This window comes from Andrographis paniculata, unplaced genomic scaffold, assembly GCF_009805555.1.
Source record: "Andrographis paniculata isolate CXL003 unplaced genomic scaffold, ASM980555v1 Contig37END, whole genome shotgun sequence".
Taxonomy (NCBI): domain Eukaryota; kingdom Viridiplantae; phylum Streptophyta; class Magnoliopsida; order Lamiales; family Acanthaceae; genus Andrographis; species Andrographis paniculata.
Genome location: NW_026137570.1, coordinates 6,390,576 through 6,410,332, shown reverse-complemented (window position 1 = coordinate 6,410,332; position 19,757 = coordinate 6,390,576). Strand labels below are relative to the sequence as shown.

General features: G+C 27.4%; 1 protein-coding gene across 2 annotated transcripts; it reads right to left on the bottom strand.

The window, feature by feature from the left end:
- Positions 1-10,308: 10,308 nt before the first annotated feature.
- LOC127250622 (sucrose nonfermenting 4-like protein) lies at positions 10,309-18,926 on the bottom strand. Of its 2 annotated transcripts, none has more exons than XM_051273995.1 (14): positions 18,816-18,926; positions 18,309-18,529; positions 18,128-18,212; positions 16,058-16,258; positions 15,193-15,327; positions 15,046-15,105; positions 14,671-14,760; positions 14,054-14,185; positions 13,161-13,305; positions 12,848-13,021; positions 12,690-12,753; positions 12,539-12,608; positions 11,878-11,989; positions 10,309-11,379 (listed from the first exon to the last, which is right to left on the bottom strand). In XM_051273995.1, exons 2-14 carry the CDS (start codon positions 18,419-18,421, stop codon positions 11,279-11,281), a joined length of 1,482 nt encoding a protein of 493 aa, XP_051129952.1. In that variant the 5' UTR covers positions 18,422-18,529; positions 18,816-18,926; the 3' UTR covers positions 10,309-11,278. The 2 variants fall into 2 exon arrangements, with proteins under 2 accessions (XP_051129952.1, XP_051129953.1); XM_051273996.1 differs by having other exon boundaries at positions 18,309-18,457.
- Between the last annotated feature and the right edge of the window lie 831 nt (positions 18,927-19,757).

Here is a 19,757-nt window from a genome sequence, read left to right as displayed (position 1 = left end):
AAAATGTACTAGATGATTTTGATTTTCTTTTCTCTTTGTACATTAATTATATTTATAGTGATATATTTGTATATAATATTAAAATATATTCTGATATTAATATTTGATTACTTTTATTATAATTTTTTAATGTAATAGTAAACAATTATAAAAAAAAATTATATTTAGTTGATATGTTACTAATTATTATATGTTACTAATTATTATATTTATTTGGTCCGCGGGCTAAACCGCCCCACTGCGGGCTAACCCACTCTCAACCCACGGCCCACGTGGATTGACCCGTTTAGACCCGTATTTTAACGGACTTACAAAATTACAATCCAACACTCCTAATATATAATTATTTTTATTATATAATAATTATTATTGTTTGTATAATTTTAATTATTTACTAATTACATACTCCATTCATCTCATATCTATTTATCCATTCATTTATTTTTTGCACAGGGTAGAAATAAAAGTAAAAAGACTACACTATCGTTATTAGTATTGTATGATATAAATGTAATGATATTTGTGTAATACTCCCTCCGTCCCAATGCAATAGTCCTGTTTACCATTTTTGTCTGTCTCAAAACAATAGTTTCATTTCCATAAATAATCATATCACTATAAAATTAACCTTACTTTTTCATTATTATTACACAATTGCCACTACTTTTTACACTTATACACTCACAAGGGCTAAAAATCTTTTACCCGTATTTTTTACCAACTACCAATATAATATCAATATTTCTTAAATCTCGTGTCAAACTCAATCCAAACTATAGTTCTGAGACGGAGGGAGTATATCGTAAATTAAATGAGTATTTGTAATATTAGTTAGATAGTACAGTTACTTAAAAAAAAATAAATATTTTTTTATAAGATTGATCAAAATAAAAAAATAAATAAATTATTAAGGAACGATGTGAATATATTTTTTCTAAATTTTCGTGTAGAAACAAACGCGTCCTTGCACTTCCGCGAGATAATCAACCGTTAAGGAAGGCTTAACTATGCGATGAAGCGAGATGATCGTAAATTTTCCCTTATCGGTGAAAAGAAATGAACGGCTCCGATTAAGTCTTGGAGATCGACGGATGGGATTCACTGGATGTCACAGTCTCAAAACGGTGACGTTTGAACGCCTACTGCGGCGGACGTCGAGTTCATAAATGCATGTTAGGCGGACGTGTTACCGGCTACCGGCAACTCTAATTTTCCTAATTAGACACTTGCTAGTCTGACAAATCCTAATTTATTAATCTTTTAGGTTGTGTTATTACGTGGTTTTACAGCATGTTTTTATTATTTGGATTTTTTATTTCATAAAAAAAATATTACATCAGATAATAATAATAATTATTATTTTTTATATTATATTTAAAATATCATATGAATCGTTATTTATATAGTATAAAAAAACTATTTAAATTTAATATCACATCAATACCTATTTATATCAGATCATACAACTATTCTAATTCAAAATTTTTATTATTCAAATCTCAACTAAAAATCCAAACCTCCGAACAAACACACTCTTAGGGTGTGTTTGTTTGGGGGTTTGGATTTTGATTTGGGATTTGAATAGTAAAAATTTTGAATTTGAATAGTTGTATGATGTGATATAAATATGTGATGATGTGATGTTTTGAATGTAAAATTGATTTTTAATATAATATAAAAAATGAAAAATAGGTGTTTGATTTGATGTTTTTTGGGGGAAAATTTTGGATAAATAGTGAGATCTCGTGCAAATCCATCAAACGAACACACCCGGTCCTTGGAATAGAGATTTTATTTCTTGAAATTTTTGTTTTTATTATTTTCTTTGTTCGTTTGATTTTATTCAATTTTATTTTAAAATAGTTATTTTTATTTTAATTCTTGATTAAACGTCCATTCCATTTTAATTAAATAATCAACTATAATGAAAAACAATTGCAGTCTTCGTGGTTCGACCATATTACCATTTTTTACAATTGATTAAAAAGAGCATGTAAATATTTGATTGACCGTTCTCACTTGTCACTTGTTCAATGAATATAAAAAGATCACTCACTTCAAGTCTCAATATAAATAGTCAAGTTTGAGATAAGTGGAAACTCATCGTTTGGAAGGACAAATAAATAAACGATATTCTGTCACGGAGGCAAAATTGAAAATTTTTGAATTTATTGTTGGAAGTGTTAAGAATAAATCTGATCTTGAAAAATAATCGTTCTTGGAAGAAATGGGTCACCTGTTTCGGGATAGAGGGAGTAGTATTTTATTGATCAGTGAAAATGTGAAATAATTTTGACATTTTTGTCATTTGGAATTTATGTATGTGTATAATGGTATGTTTGTAATTTATGTAAAATTTAAAAGTATTTTAGTACTCCATCTGAACTAGGGATGATTTTTTTGGTTAGGAACACTGTATTTTAGGCCGTATAGATTAATAAGTTATGATGCTTCCTCCGTCCCATTGGAAGAGTGACATTTGTTTTTTGCACGTAGATTTTTTAATATTAATTTTATATTGGATTGTAGTGAAAAAGATAAAAATACCCATATTAGTATGGGTGTAATATAAAAGTAATGACATTTGTGTAATATATTGTAAGTTGAAAAAGTATTTATTATGTTAGGGAGGTAGTACAGTTACTAAATTAGGAGATGGTAACCTTATTTTGGGACGGACGAAAATAGAAAATGGTAACCTTTCAATGAGACGGAGATAGTATTATTTTATTATTTTTATATAAATAGTATTGTTGGTATTTTAAATATTTTTATGATTATATCTCAATAAAATATATGCAATATGAACATCATTTTGTAGATAAATTTTTTTATATAATATAAATAAATAAAAAAAATATATTCATTTTATTTATAATTAATTTAAAACTAATTTTTTTAAAAAAATAAGAAGTTTAAAATATAGATAGAAATATTTATTTATTGAGGAGATAGATATAAATAAAGGGTTTTTTAGTGTGTTCTACGTGTATGAAGTTAGAAATATAATTTAATTAATTTATTTTTATTAAATATATTTAAGATGAATAAATTTACTCAAAATAGAAATAGGTCATTTTGATGGGACGGACAAAAAAAGAAAAATGGTCATCTATGACAGGACGAAGGGAGTATTAGTGTATAATTATTTTTACTAAAATATGAAATATATACTTTTGATTGGGACATCCGAAAATGATAAAAAAAATTATATATTTTAAGTTGAAATGGAGAGATATTTATACATGCAATTTCATTATTTTATTATTAATAATTAACTAAATTTATTTATTTTTTGTTAATTTTTTTCTCATTGCAAATTTAGTGAAAGGATACAATGGCACTACTCTTACTGATCTTTAATCTTCAACCATAATATTTTTTATGGAAAATTACCAACAAGTATTTATCAATAATATCTTTATGTGTTACATAGTTATTAAAATTTAAAATTGTAAAATTTAATTTTTTTTTTTTTAAATTTTAATTTTTTTTTTTAAGGAAGACAAGGATCTAGTAGGAATTTAATGATCTTTGATATTTAAATATAGTAATTTATTTTATTAGGCCACTTTAAAATGAGAAGATATTGTTTAGATTAGTTCGAACATCATTTTAATTAATTTGAGCTAATAATGTTTTTTTAGGAAGGTTGCAATGAAATGTTAGTGTTTTGATTATAAGTATCTTTTTTCTTTTTTTATTATCATAAAGACCTTAAATTTATTTTTATTTGACATACTAATATTTTTTGCATTAATATTTTATTGAGTGATATATTATAGTGCTATATAAATATTTTAATTTATTTATATTTAATTATAATGCTATAACATTTTAAATAAATTAATAAATTTAAATCATCATAATTCAAATCTATTATCTTTATTTCGAGTTAGATCAATTCAATAAATATCGAACTCAAATTAATTTTGAATTTGGAAATTGAAATTAATTAAAAATATAAATTTGAAATTGAATTTGGTCAAAACAAAAAAAAAAAAAGCATTTAAAATTATATTCGAAAAAAATAAATTTAAATATCCAAATTAATAATTTTCTTTTCGATGCACACTCCTAATTTTTGGGCATCTTGGACTAATCTTGGGCTTGGCTTCTATTGTAAAGTTCATAGGCAAAATACGACAAAATCTTCAATCCGAGATAATACGAAACATTAAAGAGATACACATTTACGTAATTCGGGATAACTTTTTATGTTTACGGACAGAGATGGCAAAAAACCATTAATCAAAATGAGTTTCAAATACAATATACGACCAAAATTCATCCAAAGAGCCAATATAACGGAAAACTTTATCCGTTTCAACTACCGTTTGAGTCATTGTAGACATAAAAATTTTAAAAAAATATAATTAATAAATAATGAAGAATATATTAGTGAAAGTAATTACTCTACAATGTATATATTTATAGATTAAAACTAAAATAACTAATTAGTCTAATTAAAATTAAAAAAATTATAAAAAAATTTAAAATAAAAACAAAGTGTATAATAATAATAATTATTATTATTTTAAAAAAATATTAACATGAAATGTGAGATAAATAAAAATGATAATATGTACATAGTAAGTGATGCATAGAGTATAATAAATCAAGAATTCTAAAATCCTCAATATTATTTCCAAACAAATAGCCCTACTTGATTTCAGAGGGTTGGCACCTCTTGGGTTAAAATAATTTAAAATATATAAGTAAGAATAATAATTCTATAATATAAATAAATAATTAATTATATATTAAAATTAAGATAATCAATTAGTTTAAGGGTTAATTCTCCTAAAATTCCAAAATTCTAAATCATTTTCTTTATTTCATTTAACTTCCTATTTATTCCATATCACTCCATGTTTGTAATTACACATTTTTACCCATTTTACCCTCTAAATAACTTTTTATTCATATTTTTATCCACCAAATATAATCTAAAACCCTTAACTAAATAATATTTAATTATATTATTTGTATCTATGGAACAAATCTATTTATTTTATATAAATAAATTTTTGTATATAGAATTTATTTACTTATGGCTCAATCATTTTTGCAGGATTTGTTACAATACATTAATATTTATAATAAAAAAATATTTTTTTCAAATAAAAATTCATTATTTTCAACTTGTTTATTAAATTATTGATACTTATATTTAATTGAAATCATTATTTTTTTATAAATATTTTATATAATTATAATGTAAGAATTATGAGTACTTTTGTATTATATATATTATTTTTATTATTTCTTGTCAATGATTATTTTTTTTATTGTAATATTTTATTTTATATTTAAATTAATAAAAAGTAGAAATAAATTATAAAAATTACAGTGTAGTTGAAAAAAAAAAATGATAAAGAAATTAAATGAGGGTACTATAAGGTTTTTACATGAATATGGAGTGAAAAATAATAAATTTGTAAAAATAGAGAGTAAAGAAGATAAAATTAATATATAGGGAGTAAATAAGAATATAAATATAGAATTAGGGAGATACGTGGAAGTTGCCCTTAGTTTAATTAAAATTTTTAAAATTATAATTATAAAATTTAAAATAAAATTAAGATGCGTAAGTAATTTTAAAAAAATAACATGAGATGTGATACGAATAAAAATGACAATATGAATACTCCTTCCGTCTCATAACTAAGTATCTGTTTGCTTTTTACATGGAATTTTAGAAATATTATTATTATATTATGATTTAGTAAAAATAAGTAGAAATCACTAAAATAATCTTATTAGTATTGTGTAATATAAATGTAATGATATTTGTGTAATATATTGTAATGTAAGATAGATAGTACAGTTACTAAAAAGAAAATGGATACTTTGTTATGGGACGGATTAAAAAAAAAATGAATACTTTGTTATGAGACGGATGGAGTATTATAAGTGCAATGAAAGAAGTATTATTATATTAGGAGGATCGTATAAAAAATAACTATAATCTTATTTGGGTTGGACATGAGATTTAAAGAATATTGATATTATATTGACAGTTGGTAAAATGTATGAATAAAAGACTTTTTTGTCCTTGTGAGTGTATTAGTGTAACAAGTAGTGATATTTGTGTAATAATAATAAAAATTTAGAAATAATTTGACGGTGAGATGAGTATTTATGAAAATGAGACTATTATTTTGAAACGAAAAAAAATGATAAACAATACTAGTGAATTAGGACGGATGAAGTAATAATTAGTAAAAATGAACACGTGTACAGTGGTGCTGGACTGCTGGCATGTCATCCCATCATATCACACCAATCATGCGTCGGTGCTATCATACATCATACATTTTACTTTATTATTATTATTATTCATTCATTCATTCAATTTATTATTATTATTATTATTATTATTATTATTATTCAATTCATTCAATTTATTCATATTTTTTATTTTTTTTTATATATAGCATAATTTAACTTTTTTATGTTTTAAAAATAATTGTATATTTAAAATTTTTTAATTTATATTTTAATTATATATTTGTCTAAATTTCAGTAGCTATGAAACATTTATTAATAAATGTTACATTCATTATAGTTGTAAGAATTTTATAATATTATGTAGTAAACACAATCACTAACAATAAAATAAATAGATTAATTTCAGATGGATTAAAATAATAAAATAGATAGATTGATTTGAAATATTAAATATATAATACACTCTTTGTTTACACATAAAGTACTTTTGGGGCGGTAGTTAAAAGTAGTATAATGATATTTTTACCCTTACTTTTGGTGTAAAAGTAATGATGTGATATAAACTATGAGTATTTGTGGAAAAAAGTAAGGTATTTAATGAAATATTTACTTTGTAATTGGATGTCCCAAAATAGAAATATATATATTTTCTAGCTGGACGGAGGGAGTATCATTTAGTTTAGGTATAGAATTTTAAGTATTGTAAAATTAGTAAGTAATTAAAAAGTGTAGATTAAGATTACGATGATTAAATAGTTTAATTAAAATAAAAAAATTTAAATTATGAAATTTAAAATATAATTAAAATTTATAATTATATTTTTCAAAAACGAAATATCAAATGACGTGGGAAGAATTAAAATATAAATAGTGGATAAATTAAGTGAGATGAAGAGAGAATTATAAAACAAATATAGCAATACTATTCAAATGTTAACTTTTGGAATATCTTAAATCAATATTTTATATATAAATATGCATTGTATAAACATTTAACAAATAATATTCTTTTCATCTCAATACAATACAATAGTCCTGTTTATCATTTTTTTCTGTTATAGAACAATAGTCTCATTTTCATAAATAATCATATCGTTATAAAACTACTCATACTTCTTCATTATTATTACACAATTACCACACTTTTTTACACTAATATATTCACAAGGGCAAAAAAATCTTTTACAATACTTTTTACTCACTACCAATATACAATCAGTATTCTTTAAATCCCGTGAAAAATACAATCCAGACTATAGTTCTGGGATGGAGAGAGTATATAAATTATTTCAATGAATTATATAATCGATGGACTAATTAATATAATATTTACTTTATGTGATTAAATATTAGATAAATTACACTACTATTATATTTACTTTGTTTAATTATATGGTATGGTTATTATTATTATTATTTTTAATCCAAAATAGCCTTACTAATCTTATAATAAATTATTGTAATATAATTTATTTTATATTTTTCTTTCTAATTATAAAAATATAATATATAAAAACATTATTTAATTGTAATATTTTTATAAAATAATATATATATAATTTGATACATTTTTTTATTATTTATTAAATATATTTAATTTTTTTTTCAAAATTATAAATTAAATTTTAGTACCATATTATAGCATTCTTATCACTTTATATTATTGATTAATTTTTTTTTTAAAAATAATTAATTACATTTCAAATGAAATCGAAATATATTAAACGAAAATATTGTTAATATATTTATATAAAATGCTAGAGAAGGATAATTTAAATAATTTAGGAAGCATGATTAAATAATATTGGAGGATTAAATTATATTAACAATTCAATAAATTAGTATAATTTTAACGAACATTTAATTATATAGAACTCTAATACATCAAAGTAAACATATGATTAAGTGAGCAAAATAATATTATCCACCATAATCTGATGTAGTATACACACCCTAAAGGTAAAAATCATATATTTCTGTATAGTACAATATATGTTGTGTGATAAAATATTATATGTTAGCATTAAATATATTATGCGATACATATAATATATCTTGTTATATATTCCCTCCTTGACACTAAAGATGTCCATTTTTTTTTCCTTGTCCGTTTCATAAAAAATAATTCATTCAAACATATTTTGTTCGTTTCATAAAAGATAATTCATTTATATTTTTAATAAATTTATTTATTTTAAATATACTTAACAAATATAAATTAATTTAATTATATTTCTAACATCTTACATGTACTCAAAACCTTTATTTCTAAGATTTTAGTTTTGAGTTTTGATTTTGAATAGTAAAATTTTGAATTGAAATAATTATTTGACGTAATATAGATATCTATTGATGTGATATTTTGAATGTAAAAACTAATTTTAGTGTAATACTATAATAAATAAAAAATATATGTTTAATTTAATTTTTTAGAGAGAAAAAAAAGTTAAGAATAGTAAAATCGAAAATCAAATCGCACAAGTAAACACATCATTTATTTCTTATCTCATTTCTCAATAAATAAATATATTTATCTATATAAAATATTATCATTTAACAAATAATATCCATATTGTATATATTCTATTATATATAATACTAAAAATATTTAAAATATCAATAATATTACTCATATAAAAATAATAAAATAACATTATAATTTATTAAGATTAAACTGTTTTTTCAGTCACGTAACTAGATTCCTTTATCATTTTAGTCCCGTAAGTGGAGCATGTCGTAAACTACTCCAATAAGTGAAAAAATTTCGCTGTTTTAGTTCTCCGGCACCGGAGATGCCCGTGTGGCTCGCCGGAGGCCACTTGTCCGCCAAGTCAGCGACATTTGATGGACACGTGGATTTTATTTTATTTTTTAATTTTTTTTTTAAAATTATTTTTAATTTTATTTACCTTTTTGATTTTTTTTTTATTTGGTCTAATTGAAAAAAAAAATTAAAAAAAAAAAATCCACGTGTTCGCCATGTGTGTATTGACTTGGCGTGACACCAGACGGACACGTGGCTTCCGGCGAGCCACGCGGGCTTCTCCGACGTCGGAGGACTAAAATAACGAAAATTTTCCATTTATAGGACTAGTTTGCGACAGGCTCCACTTACGGGATTAAAATGACGTAGATATAGGACTAAAAAAACAGTTTACCCGTTTATTAATTAATATTATCTAAAATAGTGTATTTCTAAGCAAATGATCAGCAGTATTAAATTAGAAAAAGGAAGATATCAAAATCAATATTGTAATTTATTAGTATTATTATTGGAGGGGCTAATAGTTCGGTCCACAATAATGATTGCTATTTATTTCAAGAATTCATTGTGAATTATTTCATGCTTCCTCATCTCATTGCTATTTATGTATTCCCAATTAATAAATTTCATTTCACTTTTTAATATATATAAATATATAATTTATTTATCACCTTTAAAAACATCTCTTTCAAACTCCTCGCCTAATTATAAACATAAATAAATATGGCCCAAAATAATTGGGCTACACTTGCTTATTATAAATATACAATTGAGTTTGTTCTTTTAATATTATAATGTTTTTAATAAAATATTATCTATTATTTTCAATAAGAATACATTATTTTATTTTATTAAATATTTTTAAAAATCAATAAAAACAATTTCACCTAAACATTATAATTTTAATATTTTTTAATGGTCAGTAACTAATATATATATATATATATTATTATATATTTTTTTCTTTAAATTTTGCTTTATAACGTTTTTTTTTTTTCAATACTTGGATTAGATTGAATTATAAATTTTAAATTACAATAATATCAATAAATATTATAACGATATTTTAAATATAAAATTAATTTTTAGTTAATAAAAAAATACAAATAAAGCTTTGATTTAAAACCTATTATTGTCTTATATATTAAAAAGTAACTAATGAAAATTTATTATTTATATTTTTAACTTTATTCTCACCTTCTCCTGTAAATACTTCACATCCAACACCTATTTATATAAAATCTAATACCTAATTCCATTTCGTAATAATAAGATTTTCAAAACATTTCTAAACAAACCTAAAATGAGAGGATCAAAGATGTAAACCAAAAGGGTTCCAACAAGATTTATTCATATACATTCATCAAATGTAGTATTATCGACATTCAAGATGGATAACCAACTTACAGAACATCATTCCATATTCAATATACGCAACATGGAAAAAAAATGTGAAAAAATACAAATTCCCTCATAATTTCAAATCTAGATCGAACTAATTAATTAGCTCGTCGACACACCTGTGTCCCATTGTATATATAATGAACTAAGGCATCAAAACTTCAGCAAAAACTTTCTTAGTCCCATTCTTTCTTTTCTTTTCTTTTTTTTTTTTTTTTTTTTTTGCTGTTCGAGCTCGTGAATTTCATCCCATAAAATAAATCCATTCTTGAATACAAAAGTATACTTAAATAGTGCTAAATGCTCATGAAAAATTAACAAAAGCTCCAAAAAAAATATGTAGCTACAATATACAAGCTGCTCTTCATTTTCAGACTATCTGTTTTCTCACTCTTTCTTTCTGTTTTGTTTTTTTTTTTTTTTTCTCTCTCTCCCTAAATATTTCATTTTCCATTAAGAGCAACCAAAAAATTGTTAAAATGGAAGAAGAGAAGGGGCGCAATAAGCCATAAACTACTCCTAAAGTTCTGAAGAATTCAAACTTCAGTACAGACAGACCAGACTTGGACTCAACCCGCTGGGACAGCGAGGATGATCAAGGCAGGTTATACAACAAAATGAAACGGCAAGAATTATACATTAAAAAGGACAAGGGGGAAAAAATTTTGAACCATCCAATCTTGATTCAATCATCATCCCAAAGATTTGATTTTCGACTTTTTCTTTTTTGGCCCAAAAAATATTTTGAGCTACATTTGACAGGCCATGTAACTTGAAAATCCCCTCATACTGTCATCCTATTAACTTAAGAGAAAAAAAAAAGGGCAACCAAGCCATGAATCAGAGGGCATACCATGGCAGGGCCGACAGGTGGTGAATTCACTGTTTAACTGCCATGAGAAACCGAAAGACGTCACCCAATGAAATGATGCCCTCCACACGCTTATATCCAGCTTCGACAACGATGAGGCGCCTAACCCCTAAAGCATGGAACAAAATAATTGAACAGTTCAGGTACATTGATGTAAACATGATTGTTTAATAAAGGAGAATGTTTGATCCTATTGGTTACAAAATTTTCAGAATGATACCAAATTATCACAATTTTAGCTCCATAAGAAAAGATTTTTCCGCTTGAGAATGAAGAACATTCACTCATGCTGTCACAAAACCTTATATTATTTAAATGGAAAAATAAAAAATCGGGCGGTCAAAAATTGCAATAATTTAATGTCGTTAAATTTCTACATATGATGATACCAGCCAAAAAAAACACTAGAATGAAATAATTTTGTTTTTATCAAGCACTATACTATCATGGGTGAATTGCACAATACGAGGGGGATAAAAAAATATTGAAAAGAATCTTCTATTTAAAAATCATTAAATACTCTGTCGTGTTTAGTTAATAATTCAAAAGTTACCACTGGGAGCAAAAAACATAAAATATGTATTCTTATTTTGAGATTGAAGCAAACCTGGTTGGGAGAGTCGCTCAAGTACTTTATGGAAAGGATCAGTCCGCAGGCAAGTAAAGTACCGTTGATTTGTTCCGAACAAAGAAATGGGGTCATCTCTCAACTGTAATGCCTGAAAAATCCAAACAGAGGAAGTTAAAATGAAAACTTGATAATTAGTAAAGGACAAGAATGACGACTTTTAGTCATATATTTTATGATCTCCTTACCAAAGCCAAAGTCTAAATGGCATCTATTTCCCAGTGGAAGCAATACTAACATATTAATTTTACACGCAGTAAGTGTGCACATGAACCTCAAACAAAGAATCTAGCAGAGACACATACAGAAACTGTGATTGAATCCCTACATTGCGACGCTTAATAGCATATATATCACTGAAATAACAGACCTTTGTTCTACACTTAAGGTCATGGTGGCCAGACTGTTGCAAATAAAATCCAGTAGACCAAAGCAAGTCGAGATTAGTTTGGTGCAATAAATTAGGGGGAAAAAAGACTAATAGTTGTTAATTATTTATTATCTTCCTCATGGGCAAGAATTATAGAAATATAAAAAAAGATATAAAAATCAGCACTGTTGGCATTCACCCTTTTCCTCAGAAATGGTTCATAGCAACTAATTTAAATACAATATAGATATAATAGAGTAAAATACTTGCCTGATGAACACTAGTTTCCTCGAGGTTAATGTGAGTATACATTTTGTCCTTTGCCAAAGTAGTTATATCACTGTTCAAAGAACAACTTGTTAATAAAAGTAGAGATGTTAAATTGAAACTCTACAAGTATGGCGAGCAATAATGTACCAACCTTCGGGAATACACATCCAATAAAAAGTCATGTTCATGCACAATTGGAATTGAGCTAACTTGGGCTGCAAAGGAGTAAAAACATTACAAAAAAATGAGTACGGCATATCATGAATTAATGAGAGCACAGTCATCTCAAATATGGTGACTAGATTATACCTTGAATTAACAAATCCAATGCTACACTGAGTGGAGCATTCGGTCTCAACATAGCTAATGGCTTCTCGTTTTGAGTTCCGATTTTTGGATCCCAAGTGCCCAAAGGGATTGCACAAATTGGCGACTGAAGCACTGGTAACGAACTTGGTGAATGCTTAAAGAACCGGCAAATGCCTGCAAAGCAACAGATATGTCAATCTTTGCAAACTCGTGAGCATTTTTTTTGTTAAATGATCAAAATAAATTAATACTCCACAAAGAGACATTATTTTTGCAGAGAGTGGAAATTAAGAGACTGGGTCATGTTGCTCACATTTTAGGATTCCAGAAAGTGAAGCCAGATGTAATAGCTGTGGGTTTGAGGGATCTGCAGAAGGATAATGAATGACTGGAACTGTGGATACACCATTTTGTAAAATCTTCAAAACAATTGACTTCAAACTGTCGTCCGGTCCAGCCTGAAAAATATCGTCCGCTATGTGTTAAGCCCCGATGAAGAAAATAGCTTGAAACAAACCATATAAATATTTTTCCAAAAGTGGCATGTATTTTATCAAGATTAGGGAGTTACAATTATGAGATATACTTGAAAACGAAATAAACATGCGCAGAATCTATAGCAGAAAACTTCTCCATTTCAGAACTTAAAATTTGATACGCATGAGACAAATGTTAGAATGCCAGAAAAAGAAAGACAAGAAAATCTAAAGTATATTTCCAGTTCAAACATACGACATAGTCTTTATTAAGTTTCATAATTATCTTCGACAATGTATAAGACAAATGTGTACATAAAATATATCACAATTTTCAACAACTTGTCTAAGGTGTATAATTTATCGCTGATGCTTATCACACTGACATGATGAATGGTATACTCTTTTGGCCGTATGAGCTCAAATAATGAAGACAATTTATCACTGCGAAGGAGAGATTTCATAGTAAAAATTATCCATACGCAGCATGAGACTTTTAATTGACTGGTGCATGATTTATATCCAACATCTACAAATTTACATGATGACTAGATCCATTTCTTGGCATTTATAGTTCTAAATTTAAAGAGAAACATCATTGTGAAAGACACAGCTGGTTAGGGGAACTGTCCATTACATCAATGTTCAAATTTGATATTTTGAACGACTGATTCCAGGTAGATACATTATATGCTGCATTTGGAAACGGGATATTGACATAGTGACTTACTTGTATCAGTTGTTTAGAAGCACATCCTTGCCCAGCAACTTGACTATTCATGTAAGATTTTGCTTCTTTCCAAGCAGATATAGTATGTGTATCCAATTCTTCCTCCGTCAAATTGGAACCTTTACTGCCAAGCTGCCACACATTGAGAACATCAACAAATTCCATAATAAGATTTTATGGCGAAAATAGAGGGAGGAAAAAAAATCAAAGTAATAGAGGAGTTATATGATTATGTCTCTGTTTATTAGGTAGCTAGTATAAACCCACATAAGTGTATAAACACGAAAAATTCAAAATGATGATTCAAGTCGCAGAAGCAAGTTGTAAAACTATAAAGTTAGGAAACATGTTGAGAGTGTTTCACATCCATGAGCAATGATGATTCGAGTCGTTTCTTTTGCCAATAAATCTCCCATATTTAGATTATTGCAGAAATATATACGAACCATAAGAAATAAAAAGTTGTATTACTGTTCAGTGTAGCATTAAGCGCAAACCACATCCATGGAAACAATCAAAAGCATCTAATTATGTTTTAAAGTAATTACTAATTAGGCTGTTGAAATTTATGAAGAGGGATTCACTTCAAGATAACGACAAAAGATACAGTTGCCTACCTCTCTCATAATTAATATAAAATCGAGAGCACTAAGAACACCAACAAACTTTCCCTTCGGACTGTTCCATAAGGCTGCCATAGGGATCCCCTGAAAAGAATATGTTCGTCAAACAGAGAGTTAAAACAAAGCATCTGAAATAATTGACGGACTACAAAATTCAGCACATCATCAAACCAGAAGTAGGTAAATTACGGAGTCCTGGCTCTCATGAATATGGAACAATTAAATAAAATATTAACTTTTTGATAACATTCCAGAACAGAATGGGCAAAAAAATGCCAGCATATTCTCATATTTTTAGAATAATTCAGTTAGCACCACATTCACTGAAAACAATATGCGAAGTTGACCATGATCAATAAATAAAGGTACCTGATCATGTAAGATATGAAATGCTTGTTTTACAGGCAGCTCAACATCCAATGCGATAACCTAAAATCAAGTAAAAATCAATAAAACAGGGACGGAAAAAAATCAATGTAATGATTATAGCAAATAGAAGGCAGAGATAAATCAAACCTTTCCAGATTCAGGGAGCAACTCATAAGCTAAGTGTGTTGACATGAACAAATCTATTTGATGACGAGAGATCTCAATGTCAGCATCTGATACTGTTGGGATGGGCTCAGGGGGTGTACCTTCTCTCAATCGTACCTGATATTTTCATGAAAAATTTATCAATGAAATAGCCATATGGCTAAAATGTTGAAATATGGAAAAGAAAGCCTACAGTCATGACACGTGGAGACATCTATAGCTGAAAACAATAAAATCACAAGTTTACAGATCCATGAGCTATAAGGTTTTCCAAAGTAGCGTGGTGTAATAACTATCGGATTATAGAAAAGGAAATATATATAAATTTTCAATTCTCATTTGTTCATCACATGTCTCTATAACATATTCGAATGTTTCTATTTTTAGACCTAAAACATATCTTATGCATATATCATCGTGTATCCATATCCCTGTCTTCTTTCGTAAGAACTATAGATAATGAAATTGTAAATAATAGCTATAGCCTGAAACTGCAATTTGGAAAACATAAATAAGGCCAATATGTTATCCTAAGATTTGTTCTAGCGATAAAATTATTATGCACTTAAAACTGTTCAAAAGCTCAGCTCATTAGTCATAAGAATGAGTTGTGCTCAAGATTAGGTTTATACCGACTTGAGTTAAATTTGAAAATAGAATTTGAAAAACAGCTATAGTTGGCAATTGCAGACTTTGGAAAGTAATCAAACTTTTCCTTTTCCTTTTCCTTTTTCTTTTTTTTTTTAATTAAGAGAGAAAGAGAGAAACTTTTGTAGATAATGACACATAAAAATGAATAAAGCCCGGTAAAGCAATTATAATAAAGGAAAGATCAGTAATGGCATACCATACGATAGGGAGAATTTATGGCATTGTTATCGACCTCCATGTTGGAAACAGGACCGGAGAGAGTCATGGGTTGGCTTAGCATTGGCGGAAGAAACTCAGATTCCCGAGTGATGAGGATAGTATTCACCGTTCCAATGCTACTACTGATGAAAGGCTGATGTTCATCATGTCTCCACTCGCCATCAACCACAAACTTGTACTGAAAGCACATAAATAACAGTTTATGAAAATGATAATGAATTCATCAAATAGAGTTCCATACAACCCACACAATTATCTTCAAACAAGATTACACCAGATAGGGATAAAAAAAGCCAGCTCCAAATACCAACAATACATGGACTCATGTGGTAGGATTTGTTCACAGAATATTTGACATTCAAATAATCCTTAGGAATACTTATAATTCCGTCTCTTAAAAATGTGCTCACTTTTCTTATTTATCCGTCTCTTTATGATGTTTGTATTTTCTTTTCTAGTAAAAAATCATATCACTTTTTATACATTTTTACCATAAATAGTAAAAAGTAACAAAAAACACACTTTTATTAAACCTTGTGCCCAAAAGCATGAGCGCATTTATTTAGAAGGAGGGAGTATTTAGTATTATTTATCACTTGAGCATGAACAACAATTGTATAGGAATATTGTGTGAGTTTTCACATATACAAAATTAAAGGCAATTATTAACTTGCGTATTTTGGGAATACACGGTGGATATGACTTTATATTCGGTAAGTAGAGATAACTCGAAGAAAAGTGAACCGATAAAAACAAAAGGGGGAAAACAAAAATAGAATACTAATGAGTAAAGCCTGTACAAAGTTTAATTCTTTTCATTTCTAGTTAGTTAAACCATACATAATAATAGTATTACGTGAATCAGTTGCTGATAAATATCTGAACTACAGAATCACAAACAAACTCTTTAGTGGCCATATAAGACACTCAAAAAGTTATGCTTATTTATGACAACTTTCAAATTAATCTCAGTATGGTCAAAAGGAGTCGTAACAAATCAGTTAAAAAGTTAAAACCACCCTGCACCATCCTTTCACCTAGTTTCTGAACATAACAAATTACCAACTCACCAACTTACCAGCTAACTAAGACTCATTAATTCTATTGATAACTAACAACTCATTGCTGGATTTAATCTTGCAAATATGCGAATCTAAGACCCGTCTAGATAGAAGTTTCGGTGTTCTGGAAAATTTTGGAAATAGTAAAAAATAGAGTATTTAATGTGATGTTTAAGATTAAAAAAGTATATGATGTGATCGTTTTTTAAAAAAGTTACCGTTGATAAATAGTACCAAAAGTTCTAAAAGTGTTTATATAATGAGAACCCTACTCTTAGAGTGTACAATGCTAGACATACATCATACGAAAACGTGTCAACATTTATTAGAATATAACATGTTCTTAAGATTACGCTAGAATATCTGAAATCCCATTTCCGATTAAGGATATTATATTATTATGGCATCATATAAAGGCAAATGACAGTATAGCACATTCACATTAAGTCAACACTTAACCATCAAAGCATACGACCGAAAACAGGCGATATAACCAAGGCGAGAATAACGAGAAAAGAAGACATGATCAAAACACCATCAATGTAAACAAGGCGAGAATCACGAGAATAACATTTAACACTCAATCATCACAGGCTTAGGATCGAGAAGAGGCAACACGAAATTAACGAGAAAAAAAGACATGATCAAAACACCATCCCACAACAGAATGTAAACAAGACGAGAATCACGAGGAAAGGAGACATGATCGAAACGGCGGCCTGCAACGGACAAAGTCAGTTACTCTACAAGATCAATAAGCTGACACACCGCCATAACGCACCGTCTGCACGTGAAATAGCATACCAAGCGTGCTTGGCGACACAGAAATATATATCATCCGTTCTACAGAATCACCGACTACTAATAAAATAAATTCATATCTAACTTTACTATTTCCACTAGCCGTTAATCAATTAAACAATAACACCGCACGAGGGACAAACCAGTGTGAAAACAAAAACCTTAACAACAGTTACAACATCTACCTGGTGATACCCTGGAGGGAGGCTACAGATAGTCTGAAACACTGTCGAACAACCCTCCACTGGCGTCATCGGCCATTGAGTCCACCTTCACCACAAATTAAGATAAGCAAAACGGTAAACAGGATTGAAACCAAAATTAACAAAAATAAGAACAACATTTCAGACGGTAATTGATTCCTACCCTGTAAACGAGCCACTGATAAACACAATTCTCCCTCCATAAGGCCACACAAACCTAGTTGGAATCCACAGCATCCCACCCTCGCGCGAATAATTCATTCCAGGATGATACATTCACAGCTCGACGATTGCCAACTCCAGAACAAACCACTTCCGAGTAGGAACCGAACAAAATTAACCAAAAAGAAAAAGGGAAAAATAAAAACAAAACTCCTACACCATCTGTCACATCACAACCAACAGAATTAAGCAGTGATTGCATAAAACCAGCAACACATTCAGCTAAAGCCTAAAGCACCTCAAAAAAAATCAACGCAAGCCTCCCAAATTAGCAACGATTACACAATCCGAGGGCGGCAAAAACAAGAAATTAATAATAACAACAATAACAATAAATCCCACCCCCAGTTCAAAGGTGTTGAGCCCTAACAACCAAAAATCATGAAGCAACCAACGAAATTGAGAACAGCAAAGCTCAAAAACGGAGAGAAATGAGGGGAAGGAGTACCAAATGAGGAGCAGAGAGCATCAAAATGCAAGCTTTTGTGGTGTGGTGAGATTGAATTGAAAGATGGTTTACAATCAGAAATCAAATGGGAGAATATTTTGAGAGAGAAATGTTGGCCCTAACTCACAAATATATATATATATATATATTCCCGTTTCTGAATAAAATGAGTAATAATTATTATTATTTCCTTAACAAAAAAATCGTAATTAATAAATGCGTGTGAGTAGGAAAAGAGAGAAATTATATAATTTTTTTTTTTTTACGGTGGGCCCCACTCTGGGGGAAATTTCTGCTCACTCGCCAGGTCAGAATCATATTCAATAAGTTTGTTATTTTTTATTTTTTAGCTTTTAAATTTTTTAGTTGAACTTTTGGTTGTATTTGTATTTTGTTGTGTCTTTAAATGTACTGGCTATATTTTTACAACAATATTTTTGAATTTTTGTATTATTTAACTTTTTTTAAAAAATATTATATTAAATATATATTTTTTTATAAAATATTATATCAATTATTAATTTTTTTATTATTTTTAAACTTTCACAATTTTAACTGTTTGTTTATTTAATAATTTTTTTTACAGGATTGCTAATATATAATATATAGAATTTATTTGTTTAGTATTTTGATTTGAACTATTTTTTTTTTATTTTTTATCTAAAGTATAAATAATCACGTTGATAATATTAAAAATAATACTACTTTCTTTCGCTGTTAATTTATTCATTTGCATTTGACATTATTAATTTTAAAGTTAAAAATATTTTTAATTTGTTTGTACAAATATCATTAAATATTATAAGACACTAATAGAAGTATTTTTGTTATTTTTTGTTGATTTGTACTATCGTTGTATAGATGTATTGACAGTAGACAGATGTAGTATTTTATATTGTAGTATTTTATATTGAATGCTAAATTTATATAAAATAATAGTAA

What these genes read in the sequence shown, in the direction of transcription:
- LOC127250622 (XM_051273995.1), bottom strand. Translation starts at nt 18,421, where the DNA reads ATGTATCATCCTGGAATGAATTATTCGCGCGAGGGTGGGATGCTGTGG. An exon ending in TGCTCCCTGAATCTGGAAAG is followed by an intron (nt 15,106 to 15,192) that starts GTTTGATTTATC and finishes ACTTGATTTTAG; the next exon opens with GTTATCGCATTGGATGTTGA. An exon ending in ATTGGATTTGTTAATTCAAG is followed by an intron (nt 12,754 to 12,847) that starts GTATAATCTAGT and finishes ACTCCTTTGCAG; the next exon opens with CCCAAGTTAGCTCAATTCCA.